The 20,206-nt window shown below is 36.6% G+C and overlaps 1 protein-coding gene across 3 annotated transcripts in view; it reads right to left on the bottom strand.

Moving 5' to 3' along the window:
* The window catches only part of USP15 (ubiquitin specific peptidase 15), a 61,453-nt gene that overhangs the window by 16,679 nt on the left and 24,568 nt on the right, over positions 1-20,206 (bottom strand). For 2 of the 3 annotated variants that reach the window (XR_012053138.1, XM_002186846.7), the window contains exons 6-8: positions 19,953-20,014; positions 9,741-9,824; positions 3,300-3,444 (exon numbers count right to left, since the gene is read on the bottom strand). Coding sequence is in view for 2 of the 3 variants with exons in the window: in XM_002186846.7 (XP_002186882.1) it covers positions 3,300-3,444; positions 9,741-9,824; positions 19,953-20,014 (291 nt within the window). In the remaining variant the exon portion in view is untranslated. The remainder of the gene's footprint in view (positions 1-3,299; positions 3,445-9,740; positions 9,825-19,952; positions 20,015-20,206) is intronic. The other variant, XM_002186872.7, reaches the window with a different exon arrangement.

The following is a 20,206-nucleotide window of genomic DNA, read 5'->3' as shown; positions in this document are numbered from 1 at the left end:
TTTCTTTACTTTTCTTACCAGCCACCTCCAAAAATGGTAAAATCACTCTGGAGTTTTTTCTTCTCCAGGCTGAATGGTCCCAGCTCTCTGGCTCTCCACACAGGTCAGATGCTGCAATCCTTGATCACCTGTGTGGTCTCTCACCAGACTTGCTCCCTTAAAATCTCTGGGGAGTCCAGAAGTGAACTCAGAACTTGGGGGGTGTCTCTCCAGTGCTGAGTGGAAGGAAAAGATCACCTCTTTCAGCCTACTGGCAATACTCTGTGCAGTCCAGGATGCTGTTGTCTGCCTTGGCCATAGGAACACACTGCTGGCTTTTTGTTCAGCTTTTTGTCCAGCAGGATCCTGGGTGCTTCTCTGCCAAGCTGCTTTCCATCCAGCCACTGACACCCTACTGCAGTGTGTACTAGCTCCTGGGGTTATTACCCCCAGGGCACAGGATTTTGCACTTCCTGTGATTGAACTTCATGAGGTTCCAGCCTGCTGAAGTCACTCCGAATGGCAGCACAGCCATCTGGTATAGCAGTTCCTCATCACAGATTAGTGTGATCTCTCATCTTGCTGAGGGTGTACTCCATCACCCAGGTAAATGCCTAGAGCAGCCAATATTCCCAAGAAGAATTCCCAATTTTGCCATTCACATACTATTTGAGCCTAACTTTTCATTGCTTCCAACACTAAGACAGATCAAAACATGTTCAGAGTGCTCCGGTTATAGGCATTACAGCCAGAATAATCCAATGTTACTTTGATAAAACATTAAATTAAGAGAAAATTAGCAAAGTGAAATGCATGCTTTCTGTGTGACTGAGAAAAGATGCAAGTGGTGGCAAAAGGAAGACTGCAGCCTGTGAGACCTCAGTGTGTTAAGAACACATCATACTTCCACTAAAAAGCACTTCAATGGATTTCTTAGACAACATTAAACTCTGAACAGTTAATTTCTTTGAGACATACAGTAGGATAAACTGAAAGATACATTTCCTTGCTAAGAAAGCCACTAAACAATGCATTTGAAAAAACACACCTTCAAGGACACAAAGGTACCATGCCAAACTAAAAGCTACACTGCTCAATAAACCTCTTATTTTCTTACCCACAGCAGAAAACTGGCTACCGTGGTAGCCAGAAAACCTGTATTTATTAAGTTACACTACAGTTTCTCAGGAACTTATTTGAAAACTTAATTCTCTAAATGTAACTGAAAAGCAATGAAGTACAAGCTGATATAATTTCTAATAAAGACCTCAGAATGAAATCCATTTAACACAATGGGATAATGATGTGACATGTAACAAGTTTGTTACGCTGCACAGGACTACTAAAGGCAACAACCCATGCTTAGAATTCTAACTTAAAGGTTACTTTTGAATTACATATATGCAAATCATGTAAACCAGTTCAATTAAAGTTTGCATAAGTAAATAAAATTATCCTTATTTAATCTGTACAGCTTGATGAACAAGGTAGAATCATAAAAAAACCTTTCTCTATGTAGCAAGAGTATTCTTCGAATTCAACTTCTAAAATATAATTCTGGTTGACGTACTAGACAAAAACACACGCTGTTTTTTCCAACAGCATAATGACACAATTCAGTAATCAACAGAGGTTTTGTGTAGCAATTTAGTTAGAACGGACACTGCAAAATGCATGTCCTTCCCCCTTTCAGTTAAGCCATCTTTCAGGTAGCATGCTAAAAAATGTTTAATTACCTTCTGCACCGTTCAACTGCTCTTCAAGTATCTTCATGGAAACATTTTTAGAAACAAGTTTGATTTTATGGATGCCTTATATCAATAAGTATGGAACAAGCATGGAATTAACCTATATACCACTAACAGGTGGGGGCTGACTTGCTAGAAAGCAGTTTTGCATTATATGACCCAGCAGTCCTTCCTGTGGAAATGTGATCCTGCTGTTATCCCCATGGGGAAGGTATCCAGCTGCAAACTGGGCTGTATTAGCAACTGAGGTCAAAGGGGAGCAAATCTTCCCCTCCGTTTGGAACTTGTGAGACTGCTGCAGGAGCACTGTCCTGTTTAGGGCTCTGCAGTGTAAGAAAGAGCAGAGAAAGGACACCAACATGGTCAAGGGGCTGAACAACAATATACAAGGAAAAGCAGAGCTGTATGCATTAGTTCAATACAAAGAAGGTAAGACTAAGGGGAGAGCTTTTGGCTCTCTGCAACTACCTAACAGGAAACTACAGAAAAGTAAGGCCAAATAATTCACTGACTGTCATCACAAAGAAGGGACAGAAGTATCTACACATGCTATGACACTCTGGAATATTTTTTCTTTTGAACAAATTTCAACAAGTTCATACAAATGTACCTGAAGTTCCTTTTTTATTCCTATTTTATTATTGCAGGCTAAAGAACGACTGCAACGTTTGGGTTGTGGTTTTGGGTTTTCTTTCATTTTACCCAAAGAAATCAGAACCATAAGCCAAGAACTCTTGTAATGACCAAGGAGTAAAGGAAGATAACTCTGTAGCATGCTTGGTTAAGATCTAATATTTTCATGCTCAGCAGGAAAATATGTGAACAAGAACTTAAATACACATCACAGTTTTGTGACAGAAGACTGCTCCAATGACAAAAGGTGGGTCTAAACATAACCAATTGGTAGTTCTTGAGAACTAAATATAACCAAACAAAACTCCTAGTTCTGACTGTTAATTATTCTACAACTGCAGCTTCCATTTAAAATTAGAACACTAAGGTTTCTTCATCTTGATAGAGTAATAGTAGATATATTAGTATTTCTCTTGCATTCATAGAAAAGAACAAGCTAACACATTCCTGTAAAATACCTCATCCATGAAATAGCTATTTTGAGAGGAAAGATCAAAGGAAAATATTTTCCAAGGTTCCTGCATGTTAACCTGTACATTAGAAGTACATAATGAGTCAGAAATAAAGGCCCAGTAATCTATCAGTCATCTACTTTTTGACACTTTTTTCAGTACTGCAATTGATACCCAAGTGCATTTCAAAAGGAAAAGGCAGTTTTTGTAACATATATGAATGGCAATTATTACAAAAAGCAAAGAATCCCACTTCAAGAGTTCACTCATGTATAAGACTGGTCAAACCTCTTTCTGACATTGATCATTATGAATGCAGCTATGTAAATCAACTTTTAAAGTATACCAATAGATATATTATTTCTACACTTTTAATCCTATCCTGCTACTTATCAGATCTCTTAATATAAGTTTTGAAAATTAAAAAATAAAACAAGATACTATTTTCAAGTAATAACACCAGATGATTTTATTTTAAAGTACATACCTGAATTGCTGAATTCATGAAACATGTATTCCCCAAGTTACTTAGGCCACACAGGCCTGGCTGCTCATTATGTCTTCCTGGCTCTGAATAATCATAATTCTTATAAGCAGTATATGATGGGAGACAATAGTTTGAATTTTTCACACTGTAAGAAAACAAGACATCTTTCACAATGTAAACATGTACTCTATAGTACTTTAAAGCATACAAGTACTTTATAGACTTAAATTATTAAAAATGTTAAACTAACTTCTGCGAACAAGTAAAGATTTAAAACACTTAACTTTAATGTAATAGCATTAATGTCAATCTAAAAGTCACCTGTGCAAACAACCAAAATCAAACGTACTGCAGTAACTGCAATTATTACATCCCTACCCCTTTTTTATAGGAGCAGCTTCACAGCTTACTGTATTCTTCATTGCTCCATCATATTTAAAACACTCAGACTTTAGACACCACCAGCAGCAATCAATCATTTACGTTTCTTTTGCATCCTGCTACTGCAAGAGTGAGGTCGGTGGGAATGGGAATGCAGAGTTACAGGTGAAAGCTGAGATTTCCAAGGCCACTGTGGCATAGCTGCCTCACTGCATCAGACAGTCTATTTATAGCTTCCCTGCTAGGACAGCACAATCCAGCATGCAAATAAAGAAAAGCCTTGAGAGGTAAAGGAATGCGCAAAATGCCTTGCAACAACTTCACTATAAATCTATGCTGCATTTGTTTGCAGATAGAAGGAACTGTAGAAGACTGAAATAGGTAAAATGATGATATTAAAACAATTTGTTTCCAGACGAAATACAAAAGTGTCAAATACAAACCAACCGTCAAAACAGTAAAGTGAGAATACCTGAGAACACTAAAAAAAGCAAAGAGACTGTTCTCTAATATGTAAGAAAAAACCAAGAAACCACAACCACTTTAACCATTTTAGGCACTGATCAAAATGAAATCTGTGTGACAGCAGCTTTAGCTAAAGTTCAGGTGTATTTCTGCAGCTACTAAGCATCATTCACATTAGAAGCAAGATGAAAAAAATTTTAAAGTCAAATGCTAAGAATGAAGGAAAAATACGCAGTGCAAAGAATCAATCCTAGTAAAAAACTGAGTTCTGCAATTGCAAAAGTCTGAGGATTCAAGTGCCCAAACGCTACACTTCAGCCATTACTCCTGAACACTATCAAGCTCTTTACTGGATTCCAATAGTCTCCTCAATGCACAGTTACTCATCTTTCATAAAATACTGCTGGTTCTTAAATTACCAAAAATTTTAAACAGAAGGGGATGGAAATTTCTCCCTCTTTCAACGGTCTTAGAAATTTGTATAGTTTATAGCTCCAGTGTCCATAAAGCTGCTGTTATCAAACTTTTACATCTGCTCATCTCTTTTTAATAGCTGACTCTCCCATTAGTCCTTCCCTTTTCTATACATATACATTTTCTCTGGTCTCTGGCTTGCCCCCAAAGCAGCTAAGAGGTATTGCGTTTTCCAGTCATTCTCAATTAAAAAAAACATATAAAGTTAGTGTCCACCCATGTATGAGAGATCCCCAGGAAAAATTACCTTCCATCTCCCAGCTGCAGCCTAGTTACTGCAGTGAACTCCAATTCCCTTAGGCTAGTAAGCCCTAGTTCCTCCAGGAATCAAACCCACTAGCTTGCACTGGTGCAAATACATGCCCCACAGTACAACCAACCCAACAGTGCACGGCAGTAAAAGAAATGCACACACACAGGGTACACAACAAGCTTCTACTTTCAGCCTCGCTTCCTTCCTACTGCTGTCCTGACCTGACTTACAGATAACATTTTTCACATGCTTAACAAAATAATCTCCTTGAAATTTAGATGTAGAGGTAATGAACAAATTGAATGTAATTCTTCTGGAGATTTGCATTTTTATTTCCTTCTCTGCAACCTTCTCCCCTTCACAAATTGCCAACTTTGGAGGGACAAAGTTTAGAAAGCCAACTGGTATTTTGTGGTTGTAGCTTATTCATGTGAAAGACTTTCTCAAATTAGCTGAGAACCATGACAATAATTTAGTTGAAGAAAATTGCAGTGAAGATAGATGCAGTGTGTATTTACTCTAAGTGACAATCAGTTTACTTCTCCAAAGGGAAAGATATTTCAGAGCTGTTTTATCTTCTGTACTGGCCCACAGAAATATATTCAATGGGTTAAGAGATTAAGATTACCACTCATCCTGTGAGTCAGGTCTATTAATACATTTTTCTTTCATGGTTCTATGATATTTTATCAAAACATATCCTACTAAACACTGCCTACTGTTTGCAGGATACTAGGAGATGTCTCTTTACAGCTCCATCAATCTGCAAACTGTTTTGTTGTGGAAAATTTATTTTTATATAAATAATGTAGCTGCTTTGCTTTTTATGCTTTTGAGCTGGATGAAAAAGAAATTATTATTAACAGTCAATAATAAGTAGCTAACAATGGAAAGCAAGATGCAAGGTAAGTCTACATTAGTTTAATTCAAACAGAAATATCCTACAAAAAGTAACTTGTGATAACTGCATGTCCCCAAGCCTCCAGCTGCTTTTCCTGAAAAACTTTCCTACCTTGATTGAAGGAATAATGCAGGGAAAAGCAGAGGGTTAGTATGAGGATAAGTCAGTCAAGTAAGAGCAGTAACAGAAAGAAATCACTAATAGTTCTTAGCAAAAACTGCTTCACAAAAGTAAAGCAAGATTTGAAAACAAGAAACCATCTTCAGACCCTTGAACAGAGCTCTTGAAATGGCAAAAATGGTAAAAGGAGGTTTCCAAAGGAGATTTTACTACCTGTAGATCTATAAATTTTGAATTGCATGTGCTAGATCTGAAATTACTTGTTTGTACCTTCTATATGTGCCTTTAGACATTAAAGACGCTTTCAAATGGTGATGATGAACCCAGAGCACTCATTGTACAGTTAGAGCTCTGCGAAGCACGGATTTTGAACAGAGAAGACTGGAAAAGCATCATTGGATTTGGAAAAGACATAATTTGACAGTGGAATGCCATGTATCAACAGGTACATATATAAAGGAATTTGAGTTGCAATAATGAGCCCAGAAAAATAAAAGTTTGTAAGACTTACTGAACTCTTTAATATTTCAACCATTTTAATGCACTGCCAATGTGCAATGTGAAATTTTTGTAATCAGCCCCTTTAAGAAACCTATTATCAGGTTTCATCAGATTTTACGAGATACCTGAAGCAGGAGGAGAGGCCCATGTCACTACATAAAAATTACTATCTTCATTTTTTGTACATTATCATTGTCTGGAGAGCAGAAGACAACATTATAATATATTTAAATTGCTGTTGTCATAATATTTGGTTACGTGTCAGGTACAACATGAAGAAACTGTTTCTAGAGGTAATGTAATGTAATAAACACTTATATTTCTTAGAACAAGCATATTGAAATATATCAAGCATATGAACAAAGCTGCCAGCTATCCATCTTGAAAGGCTGACACTACTAAATGATGCAAACAAGTCATTTTAGGAGCCTAAAGCAATGGTTACAAATGAAGGAAACAGAACAACTTCTCACTTAATTTCCCAAGCAAAATCCCCATTCAGGTGTTTTTAATCTCCATCCCACATAATTTAAAAAACACTGTATATGATATGTATTGCTTTATTAACAGCAATAAACAGAAATTCCAGTAAGACCTAAAAGATGTATGTCTCTCCCTGCTCTTCTGAATCCACTAACACATATTATGCTAAACCTCCTATGTTATTCTTTCAATAACATCACTGGTAAAGGCAAAAGAATATTAATGGTCAATTATTTGGAATCCTCCATTCCAACAAAGGCAAACTCCCATTTACAGAAATGAAGGCTTCAACTGGATAAAATTTGCAGAAGCTATTTCTCATATCGAATGTATAACTACCTCAACACGAAATTAATTATCTACCAAGCTGAGGCTTACTCTTACACTGAATACCTCCTGGATTGGAAAAACATTACAGAAATGTGTATCATACAAAGAAACCTGATTATTCCAGATTTTTAACATAATTTGTATTCTATAGGTGAGCTCAAGGAATTCCAAAAGCAGGCTTGCAATGACTAGGATTTATGACCATTAATACACACAACCTGTTGTTTGATTTTTCTGCCTTATAAATCATATTTGTCAGCTAAAATGATCTTCAAAACAAATGCTGGTATCTCCTTTAGTCAGAGCATCTCATGCCCAGATTGAGATGCCAACAGATCCTAGAAAGCTACAAATGTATAATTTCACTAATATACTAAAGACAATGTGCAATATAATGTAATATAATATAATATAAATAAGGCAGAAGCATAATCATGGAAAAAAATTCCAGACCAAGCTGAGATTTAGTAGTTAACTAAGAAAATAACAAATATAGTATTAATTAATGAAAAAGAAGTACTTTCTTAGACAAGGAATTATTTGCAAGAAGAGAACATTCTTAATGCGCAGTTATATAATCAAATTAAATACAGAGATGTATATTTCCATTTACTATATAAAGCCAAAAATTCTTAATGCAAAAGTATGTACTTTAAAGTACAAAGTGTATAATGCATATGATTTCATCACTGAACAAAGACTCTGAGATAAGTGCTGCGAAAGATTCATCTGCATTACATCTTAAATTATTAATTTGTGATTTATAAAATATTTGAAAGTCATCATATTGGATTACTGCATTGTAAGGAAAACCATATACTTCTGCACTGAATATCTGTCTCACACAACATCCAGATGTACTGTGTTTTGATATAAAAGAGAAAAATGACCGGTATTTCATAATACTACAGAGCACATGTATACCTATTAACTGATTTACAAATGCTTAAGCTATAGTTCAATCACTTAAAAGGACCAATTCCTTACCAAATCTGAAATTTATTACTTCCTTTTAAAAACATATTTCTTTTGAAAATTTTAACTTGTAAAATAACAACAAACAAACACACACCTCCAAACCCCATAATTTTTCCTAATGTTCTGAAAGCTCACATTTTGGCTCCAAAATAAACCACATGAACAAACTATCTTTAAAAGCTGCAACGGCTGACAACAAGTTTCAGAAGTGCCTCTATATTCCCAGGAAGAAGCTAATGTTAAAAAAAAAGAAAATAATAAAGCCTTGATGGCTTGATTTAAAATCACAGCTCCCTAAAAAAAAGGTCACTGTTAAGTGTTTGGTTTGTCAATACCACTGCCTTTTGCTTAAACACCAGGAGAAGAAGAAATTAGTTTTCAGCTGGAGGCTCAGCTCTGGTCAAGTAACATTTGTCACAGTCATATATACAATACTCCTCTTATTTACTACACATTCACACACAGAGTACAAAAGACTGCAGTTAATTACAGAGATTTCAACTGTGAGAGTTGGGACTACTCACAACTGGTAGAAGCACAAGTGACACTACACCCCTTAGGAAAAATCACTTCTGATAAGTTCAGAATTTAACTGGAAGATATTGTATAGTTAATGTTTATGTCACTTTTAAAATACTTAAGATCTTCAAATGTGATAACAATGTTTAGAATGAATATGTTTAGAACATCTTTAGAAAAATACTAAAAATTTGAATGAACTGTAAGAATAAGGATCTTCAACTCCCGCAGCTTGCATTAAAGATGAGTGCCCTCTGGTTTCAAGCACTTGAAAGATGCTCCGCTATCTGCTAAAGTGAAATAATTCCATGTTTTTCTATATTCACCAACTTTTTTTACAGTTGTATACAATAACAAAACCAAAAAACTTACACAAAAAGTTGGCCAATGCAATAGGAAACCTCTTCACATTATTTATTTTAAAAACTTCTGATTCAGAATATAAAGGAGAAAATATGTAAAAGTGACAAGTCTCTTACTAAGCTTTTGTTCACTGTAATAGCCGAGCACACAGCCTGATCTCTCTCAAGTCTTCTAGCACTAAGAAACAGAAGTTAACCTGCTGGCTACATCACAACTAACACAATTACACAATTCAGCTGTCATAATTTGAAATCAAAGTGTAATGTCACATACGCTGCTCTAACACCTTAGGAGCAATAAACAAGGGAAAACCTGATCACCGTAAAGATAAGTACTTCCTACTTTTCTCGTTGTCCATTTAAATTCAGGCAGGATAATAATAGCAACAATGTATTTTTAGATTATAAACACTAAAAGAAGTCTATACCTTTCTTTACAACAGCCAAAATTCTTTTTAGAGTCTTCCCTGCTGAAGAGTAAGAGTTACAAACATTTCTGATGTTTCATTTCTTGGTGTCAGCATTACCTACACTATGAAATAGTAACTAATAACAATTCACAAGCCAAATATTGCAAAGCAATTCAAAATCCTTAAGCTAGGAGTTATAAAACATTGAACTTTTTTTATATTACACTGGGGTGATTAAATAATGTTTTAAAGTATATTGCTTACTTTCTGTTGTTCATGTTGTTATAATTATTTGATAGAGATGGAGAGATCTTTGGTAAAGTTGAAAAATTTGATGCACCTGGGGACCTTTAAAAATATGAAAATGATAAATTAGACAAAAATGCTGAGATATTAAAAACTATGAAAGAAAGATAACAAATGAACAAAGCAGACAAACAAGCATGGAAAATAAATACTTTTTTATAAGTGGGCAAAGTACTAAAAATACCCAGGACATGCAGCCCTCAGAATCTGCCTTTTAAAACCTGAAATGTTTCACAGTACTTAAAACTTTTATAACTTGTTGAAGAAACAGAGCTATCAAAAACCAAAAGAAAAGCACTAGCCACTGTGCTAAAAAAATTGCTTTCAGCTTATAGTACAACTGTAGATACTCTGATGTTCTAAAACTTAAAATGCAAAGTTTCTAATGTGAGAATTTTATTAATTTTTCATTTCAAACTAAATGGATGTTGAGATTAAATACAAAAATGATAAAGATAAATATTCATGTTAATTTAACAGCATCATGGAACCATTTAGTTAAAATTGTCTCAGTAATGTTGTTAGAAAATTTCACGATATTATGCACAGTACTGGATTTTTAAAAATCTTTTTTTGCCAAAAGTAGAAGCATTATCACTTATCCTCATGGTTTGGAACTACTTTAAAATACAAGAATACTGATTATTTTCATCAAAGACTTCTGAATATAACAAATAGAATATTTACAACTATCTTGCAGTGTCCTTCTCAAGCAAATCTTACAGGTGTGCAAGGAAAAGACAGCATACTCAAAGGAGTTCATGTAACTTCCTGGTTTTGAGGGCCCAATGTAACTCCAAGTGAATTGGAATTATGGCTGTCATTGAAAAGCTTCGAAGTACACATAGCTGTATTAAGAGAAGAACTTCTGCATGCTCAGGACTTTTTAAGCACCTTACAAGAACTAAACTTGGTAAGGAAATAAACATTTTTACACTGGGAATTTTCCCAAGTATCTTTTCACATTTATTTTAAACTTTCTATTAATAAACTTTTCCAAAAGAAAAGTTTCCGGGGAAGGGGCAACCTCTATCCACACAATTCACACCAATTTGATGGCTAGCTAGCAAGAGCTGCTCCCAGAGCCTGGAAAAGTTTTGGAGGTCAGGAGTAATGAACATGAAGCACAGCACAAAAGAATTCCAGCCACTGCAGCCAGCACCTCAGCTTTGTTGAGGGCCCCACTTAAATGCCTCCATGCAAACACACAAGAATGGGCAAAACACAAAAGGAGCTGTAGATGTACATATACCTGTGAGAGGTATGATTCTATAGCCATCACTGGCAAAATGTGGGATGGTTACTATTCCTGGAGTGTTGGAATGAAAAGATACAGACTCTTTAGGAAGGACAGGCAGAGGAACCTCTTGGGAGCTCCTCTTAGGGACCTCGTCTGTCCCTGCCCACCCTTTAATTCCTTATATGTAAGGAATAAAGGGTGGGCAGGGACAGACAAGATTATTTTGGGGGTCTGCTATGGGCCATCCAGCCAGGAAGACTGAGGAGGTGATTGGGGACAGCCAACATGCTGTAAACTAAGGGCAAATATCGTCAGACAAATTTAGTGGCTTTCTAAAACCAAATAAACAAGTGGATGAGGGAAGACTGACATCATCAGCCTGGACTTCTGCAAAGCATTAGACACTCTCTAAGCTGGAGAGACATAGATTTGACAGATGGACCACTTGATGGATAAGGAACTAGCTGGATGGTTGCACTCAAGGAGTTGTGGTCAACAACTCAGTGTCCAAGTGGAAACCAGTGGTGCTCCTCACAAATCACTACTGGGACTAGTGCTGCTTAGCAGTGACATGGACTGAGGGATTAATGCATGCTCATCAAGTTTGCTGTTAAGACTAAGCTGTGTTGTGTGGTTGGCATTCTGGAGGGAATGGATGCCATCCAAAGGGACCTGGCTTGAGAGATGTACTGATGCAAATTCCATGAGTCTGACTTGACAAATGCAAGGTCTTGCACTTGGGTCAGGGCAATCCCAACCACAAGTACAGGCAGCACAAAGAATGAGTCGAGAGCAGCCCTGAAGAGAAAGAACTGGGTATGTTGGTGGATGAGAAGCCCAACATAGCCCAGCAATGTGAGCACAGAAAGCTAACTATATCCTGGGCTACATCAAAAGCAGTGGAGCCAGCAGGGTGAGGGAGGTGATTCTCTCCCTCTGCTTTGCTCTTGTGACACCCCCCTGGAGTGAGCTGTTCATCTCTGAGGCCACCAGCATAAGAACATGAACTTGTTGAAGTGAGTCCAGGGCAGGGCAACAAGACGATCAGAGGTCTGGAGCACTTCTCTTATGAGGACAGATTGAGAGAGTTGGGGCTATTCAGCCTGGGTATGAGAAGGCACTGAGGAAAATTTAGAGCAGCCTTTCAGTTCCTAAAGTGGGCTACAAAAGCTGGAGAGCGACTTTTTAGAAGGGCATGCAGTCATTGGACTAAGGGGGAGTGACTTTAAACTGAAAGAGAGTAGGTTTGGATTAGACATTAGGAAGAAATTCTTCTTAGTGAGGGTGGTAAGGCACGGGAATAGGCTACACAGAGAAACTGGATGGCCCATCCCTGTAAGTGTTTGAGGTCAGGTTGGATGGGGCTCTGAGCAACTCAGTCCAGTTGAAGGAGCCTCTGCCCATGGCAGGGAGAAGAAATTAGATCAGATTTTAAAGGTCCCTTCCAATCTAAACCATTCTATGTATCATCATATGAAGAACATGTTAGTTAATTTTTCAAGTATTCTGATCAACATTCACAAAGCTTTCCTGTAATTTCCTTTATCAATCTAAATCCTTCTCTTCGAATATTGTCTCAAAAGAAGTTTACTTCTTTACAGACTGTACACAGAAGATACCTAACTGAAGTCAGTTTAATCCCATTTAAATCCAGAACAATAGTTAAATGATGACGTTCAAACATGTATTTATTTTAGAAGAAGCTATTTGATTTGAGTAATTTTGAACTGAAATTGAACATCTCAAGAAAAATTTGAAGCTTTTATACAATTTAAACCAAATTCAAATGCAATACAGTTTTAAATTTTAAAACTCAATGTATAATTGTTATATATAAAAACAAAAAGAAACCAGAGTCAGCCAGTTAAGGTCTACTAAATCAGTAAATGGCTTGCTTCTCAAATGCAGGAGAAGAGTACACCACGTTCTCAGCATAGCTGCAACAGCAGCAGAAACTAACAGGTAATTTTAAAAACTAACTTTTAATGATGTAACAAACAACCCCCCACAAAAATATTTATTATAATTTAGCATCTTAACAGCAACAGACAGGTTAATAAAACCCACTTTGCTGTAGTATGCCAAAATAACATGGTAACTCACATTAGATATTCACTTGACCACATACTTTATTAACCCTATGGTTAAACTGCACTAGAACTCCCCTAGGGACCAACAGCAAGGAGATAAATAAGGACATCAGCAAAAACAACTGCAGCTAGAAGAGTCTTTTTTCCTCTGGGGGCACCCAGACTGACTGGATCAAGATAAAGGAAGGCAGATAAGACTTTTCTGGATAAGCCATACACAGGCCCCAGTACATACAGGGGATCTGCTGGTGAGACAACATAGCAGGCCAAAAAAATGCAGGAAGGCTTGGGAATGAAATGAGGACAACTATCTGAAGCAGGTGACTGAGGAGGTAATAAGGAGAGCTTCTCAGCCGTATCTGATACTTAAAACCAAGGAGGAAGAACCAGTTGGGAATGTGAAGGCTGGGGCCTTGGCCAAAATGACCTTAACGTGGTGAAATTTGAGATCCAGAGGGAGCGCATGGCAGAAAACAGGAAAACAGCCCAGGATTACTGCAGAGCAGACTTTAGCCTTTATAGGGATCTGCTTGGAAAAGTGGCATGGGATACAGCCCTGGAGAGAAGAGGGGCCCCAAGAGAGCTGGATGATATTCAGATAATCATTTAGGCTGGAAAAGACCTCTAAGATCATTAAGTTCTCTACGCTCAATAATGGTCCATCCAGAGAAGTAAAAAATTAAGCAAAGGCAGCAGGAAGCCTGACTGGATGAATAAGGAGCTTCTGACCCAACTAAGATGTGAAGAGAAAGTGTCTGAGTGAAAGCAGTAGTAGATATCATGCTTAACCAGCCTGACAGTAATCTCTTCATAGAAGGCTATCTTGGCAGATGATGGGGAAGCAATGGGTGTGGTTCATCTCAATTTCCTCAAGTCTTTTGACAGTGTCTCCTGCAACACCCTCACAGACAAGCAGATGAAACATGGGTTATGTAAGTGTACGGTGAGATGGATGGAAAAGCATTCAATCCTACTCCTGGAGGGGCAGGTGACAAATGGAAAGCAGCTTGGCAGGGAACCACCTGAGGTCCTCCTGGATAAAAAGCTGGACATGAGCCAGCAGTGTGTCCTTGGGCCAACGTGCTACACTGGGAAAAGCACTGTCAACAGGTCAAGGAAGGTGATTCTTCTCCTTCACTCAGAACTGGCTACAGACACCTGGAGCGCTGGGTTCACTTCTGGGCTCCTGAATACCAGAAAGATAGGGATATTCTGGAACAAGACTCGTGAGACACCACAAAGGTGCAGCATTTGTACCTATGTGAAGAAGCTGAGAGAGCTGAAACCATTCAGCTTGAAGAAAAGGCTCCAGAACGATCTTACCACTTGTATAAATACCCACTGGGAGGGAATGAAGAAGATGGAGCAAGAACCTTCTCAGTGGTGCCCACTGAAAGGACAAAAGTCTATGGGTATAAAACAAAATAAATACAATTCCATCAGAATAGAGAATATGCTTGGATATGGTCCTAGGCAATCTGCTACAGCTTCTCATGCCTGAGTAGGGGAACTAAGTCATACTATCTCAAGAGGTCCTTCCATTATCAAGGACTCCCTTAAAGCTGTAGCTCTGATTGGGCTAATATACAATTTTATAGCAAGCCTTAGTTAGACTATTCTCTTTTTACAAACCCTAACTAATTTAGCTAATCACACTTCTTTGGGGAATATGCAGTGAAAAAAGTTGATATTTTAACATTCATCAATCAAAAAAATTAATGTTGAGGACATGGATTTGTTTAGTTTTTCAACCCTCCATTAATTCATATTTAGTGAACATGTTTGTTAAATTAACTTGGAAATGTCTGTTGAATATCACCAATGTTTGGTGTTTACCCACAGGAGCTCCGACACATGGTTATCTCAATATTTATCAGCAAGTGGCAGTCCAGCTTTTGGCTGACAAACAAGATGTCAGCTCTTGCTTATACAATTTAATACATCATAGTAAGTCCCCAGTTAGCTCTTTACACCAGAATTCGTTCTTATAGAAAAGTCAGTAGAAAAGCACATCTGTCTGCATAACAACTGCTCAGGGAAAAAAAACCAAGTACACTTTTTCCTTTGAAGATTCATCAATATATTTTCATGAAAAACTTGGATAAATGGGCATTACATTATTTTAAAAAGGACTGCTAAACAAATTTTATCCTTCTATTCCCTCCTCTTAACAAAAATTATGGCGCCCAACCCAGTAAAAGAAAAGAATCGAGAAGGGCCTTTAATGCTTTTCCAAGATAAAAAGGCGTACAGTTTGAACCAGAAAAAAATCTGAAAAAAATAGTAAGAAAACATTCATTATTACAAGGAGAAAAAGAACTAAGCTATGAATGGGTGCAGTCTCACCTTTCTGTAGGTCAAAAAGTGCCCCAACTACCAACAACATATTCCCTTTCACACATGAGAATTGTTTTAAATTTAACAGCAGGTCATCAGTAAATTATGCTAAGTAGCCAGCTATTAGATTAGGATGACTTATTCCACACTGATATCTAAATAAAAGAAGTATCAGAATGAAACCCATTACTTTTTAATATACACACAGAGATATAGACTGACAGGTAATTTAAAAAATCTTAGCTTTTTACTATATAGAAAGTACATTTAAAGAATAGGATGGATCAGTAGATTTAAAATGTTTTTAAGTTTTCTAGAAAAACCCAGCTACAACACTTTTTTAAGATTAGGAGGAAATAATGTAGTAGTAGCTTTTTTGTATGCTTCCCTAACTTGCTTTTATATTTGCATATAAACAGGTAACAACTTCTTAACAGAAAACTAACACAAACCCTGTCCTAGCTATTCAGTCAGTAACCCATGGAATGTCAAAACTTGAATTCCTTGCTTCTCCCTGTCTTAAGTTTTAAAACCACTGATTGGCTGAAAGGTTTTAAGTGATGTACAGTTTTTCTTGAACATATGTAACTTGATTTTGTAGTACAGTTCTTCAAGTAACTTGAACCACAATTTTAGATTTTTAAAATTTATATTTATTTTCTAGTTTAAAACAGCATCTTGAACATAATAATCCATTCAAACAGGATTAGCTCTTTTTTCTACATGTGGAATAATTTCCCATATAAGGACAGAGATTTAAAAAGTCTGCACAGAGATTTCAAATCTTCATTAAATACTGTGATCAGCATCAACTAAGCTATAAAAACAACTGAGATCTGTACATTTGTGTAAGTTTGTCATGTGCATGACACTGAGGAGAAAGCTACTCACAGACATATTAGTATAACAAAATTTTCTCCAAAAACGATCATTACCACTAAGTAATACTTCTTATGGGAACAGGTGTTGTTTGAGACATTCCAGAATAAAGAGAAACTTTCATAGAAGTCAACCTCCCAGAGCAAAAAGCATCCCAATAGCTGATATAAACAATCTCTCAGAAAGCAAAAAATCCAACTGTTCCTAAACGTGACTGACCCAGTGAACATTTCCAGAATGTATACCACAATCAGATACTTTCTGACAAAAAACCCAAGATGGGTTTTAAAACCCATTTTAAAGCCTTAAAATGTTTTAATGCTTATAACATTTTAAGCAGCATTAAAATATGACACAATAGTAAATATCATTAAATCATACAGGGTTTTTATAGTGGATGCTGCAATTACTTCCAAAATTAAGTAAACTGAGAAGTTAGAAGAACAGTATGCATAAAACAAATGCAAACACTGGTAAGCTTGAATACAGTCCAGAAATTAAGTTGTACAGCATGGTCTCTGCTCCTACATGAAAAGGATCTCAAACTTAAAATCACTCTTTTCTAATTTCAGAAGAAGGGAAAATTATGATGATAATAAATCTTTTTTTCTTGTACAAATTCATTATACTCTCAAGGAAAACATAATTATCATTTTCAAAAGTGCTCCTTCCTGTACTGAACTTAGGTCCCAACCTGGCCACTTTCAAACTTAGTATGCTATTTTCTTATAGAAGAAAAGACGCTCACACATTAAACATACTTCTCATGATAAACTGACAGCAATCATCACCTGTAGTAGGAGGAATACAGAAAAATTGCCAGAAGAGGCAATATAAAAATTGCTGTTATGCTTCTGAGAAAAGAGGTAGGGAAAATACGCAGAACACCTTCCCATCTTACTGTTTCTCATTTTCAATTGTCACAATATAGATTCGGCTGTCTGACAGACCTCAAAAGGCTGGAAAAATGAGCAAACAGGAACCTCCTGAAGTCCAGCCAAGGGAATTGTAAAGGCGTGCACCTGGGGAGGAACAATGCCAGGAACCAAGACACTGGGAAGAAGTGGGTGTGTGGGCAGGTGACAAATGGAAAGGAGCTTGGCAGGGAACCACCTGGGGTCCTGCTGGACAAAAAGCTGGGCATGAACCAGCAATGTGTCCTTGGGCCAACCACCTTGGCCCAGTATGCTACACTGGGAAAAGCACTGTCAGCAGGTCAAGGGAGGTGATTCTTCTCCTCCACTCAGAACTGGCTACAGACACCTGGAGAGCTGGGCTGCCCAAAGATATCCTGGACCAAGTCCAGTGAGACACCACAAAGGTGATCAAGGATTGCAGCATCTGACCTCTACGGAAAGGCTGGAACCTGGGACCATTCAGCCTGGAGAAGAGAAGGTTCCAAAGCAATTTTATCAACATATATAAATAACCAGTGGGAGGGAATGAAGAGGATGGAGGAAGACTCTTCTAAGGGATTTCCACTGAGAATAGGCAGTAGGTATAAAACTGAAGCACTGGCAATTCTTTGCAAATATAAGGACTTTGTTTCAAAATAGGAGTTATAAAACAATGGAACGGGGTTTCCAGGAAGGCTGTAGAGCCTTCATCCTTGGAAATGCTCAGAACCTATCTGAACACAGTCCCAAGCAACCTGCTCTAGGTGACCTGTCTTTGAGCAAGTGGGTTGGACCAGAGAATCTGCAGAGATGCCTTCCAACTTCAACTATTTGGTGAAACCCTAGAATAGCTTAGCTCATGTTCTGAAATTATCCTGCCTTTTCAAGCTTTATCATCTTTCATGCTTTCCAATATCCTATATTTTGACATTTCTAAATATGGCCTTTTATACATCAGAATTTGTTTACAATTTGTACTCCTCAAAAAGAAGCACTACAAAGAGGTAATTTTAGCACTGAGCCAACGTGTAACCAATGTAGGAACGTATGTGGATATACACTATTTGTGTTGACAAACTAATACTCCTAATGGACATCACACAGAAAACTCCAAAGTGAGTTTAATCCTTCTATCCCTTTAAACATTTATTAGGTTGTTCATGAAGTTTTAAACAGATGTAAAAACCTGTCCTATGACCTGTCCTGGCCTGTTGATAGCTGCTATTTGAATTCACTAAATTTTGCAAACTTTCCATTATTACAGTGTATTTGAATATCAAATTCCCAACTTTCTGATAGCTGCCAAATCTCAAAACCATACCCAACCTCATAGTAATACTATTCATCCTCACTTGCTGATGAGGATGAGCCTCCTCTGACACCAGCATTCTGAATGAGCATTTCACTTGTTCCCAGAAAAAACAGTTTTCCTGGAGATATTCTTCAATTTATGTACTGCTCCTGAATGCTTTCCATAAAATGGAAAAGGTGTTTGGCAGAAGATAAGCAGATACCATCACCTGAATATCATTCAGCCAAAACTTCCAAAATAATCCATGACATTGAGTTATGTAAGTTCTTTTAACCTTTCAAAGATGCATCTAAATTTTGACTAAGAATTTTAATTTCTACTAGATATTTTTTGAGGTCAGAGATTAAACTTCGAATTCTTAGCATCCCATTCTTTCTATTGCTCCACATTCTTTAAAGCCTTGTGTTACAACATCTTGATAAGCAAGATTATACTGTTCATACTAATCTTAAATTGAACTCAGACTTCATTAAACAACTTAATAGAAAATAGTGTTCCAAATATAACTTCTTGAGATAAAACACCGAAGATAAAGAAACACCGTCCTTCAAATGATAAGCAATGATACTATAAAAATGCTTTATAACAGTGAGTTTTAACTACATGCATTTATAATCTTAAAAGGAATAAAGAGAACTTAAAAGAACTTAAACTTTTTTATGAAAGATACGATCATGAACCAGCCAACAAAGCCAAGAAACACACTTAACTATTTGTAAGGCTGACATAATATTAATTAAATGGTTGCAACTGCTCTTCAAAATCAAGAGAAAATTATTTAGATACTGGAAATAACATTAAAAATAGTTAAATGAAGAAAAACACACAAATCTTTCTTTCTATTCACTTGCCATTATCAAGGTGCTGTTGATAACAGCAGTAGGAAAAATAGAAAACAAAACCAATATCATTCTGAATTAACTGATGACAGCCCTACAAAGAATAAAAGCCACATGATGGTAATGTAGGCTGCAATTCAAATAAACTTTGTGGGTAAATATTATGCTCTGGAGACAAAATAAACAAGTTGTCAATGAAAATATTTACATGTAAGAAAAATGCTGATAAAATCTGTGTTGACCTCACAGATACACCGTGCTTTGAAACAGAAATCTAAATAAAATATATTGAGTTTTACAGTTTTCTACTATGGATTTTTTTCCCATTATTAAGTAGGATAATGTATACCATTGGTTGAAATCAACAAAGTTAAGCAGTGTATATGCGGGAATTCATTGTAGGAATTCACCATTATTATGCTATGTTCTACAATGCATGACACAGCAAATATAATCAAGTATACTTTCAATTAAATATCTGAAAGCTGATTTTCAAAATAAAATGCCACTTAAATTTTTTTTTTCATAAAGTAAAATAAAATACAAACTAATCACATGACTGGAATTCATAACTTACTTAGGAGTTGAAGGGCCTCTTGGCCATGTTCCATCCTCATTCTTCTGTTCTATCACCAGGACCTACCACAAAAAGTGTAATAAGAAAACTGCAATAAAAATATCAGTACATTGCTTTCTGTTCCATCTTTTTAATAGATTTGCTGACATGTAATGGAGAAAAAACTGATATTTAAGTCACTATTCACGGAGATTCAAGAATATTCCATTACACTTGGTATGCCATCCACTACACTGCACCTTCCTCTCTACATT

This window comes from Taeniopygia guttata, chromosome 1A, assembly GCF_048771995.1.
Source record: "Taeniopygia guttata chromosome 1A, bTaeGut7.mat, whole genome shotgun sequence".
Classification (NCBI taxonomy): Eukaryota; Metazoa; Chordata; class Aves; order Passeriformes; family Estrildidae; genus Taeniopygia; species Taeniopygia guttata.
Note: the sequence above shows the minus strand (reverse complement) of the source record. Positions and strands in the feature narration are given on the sequence as shown.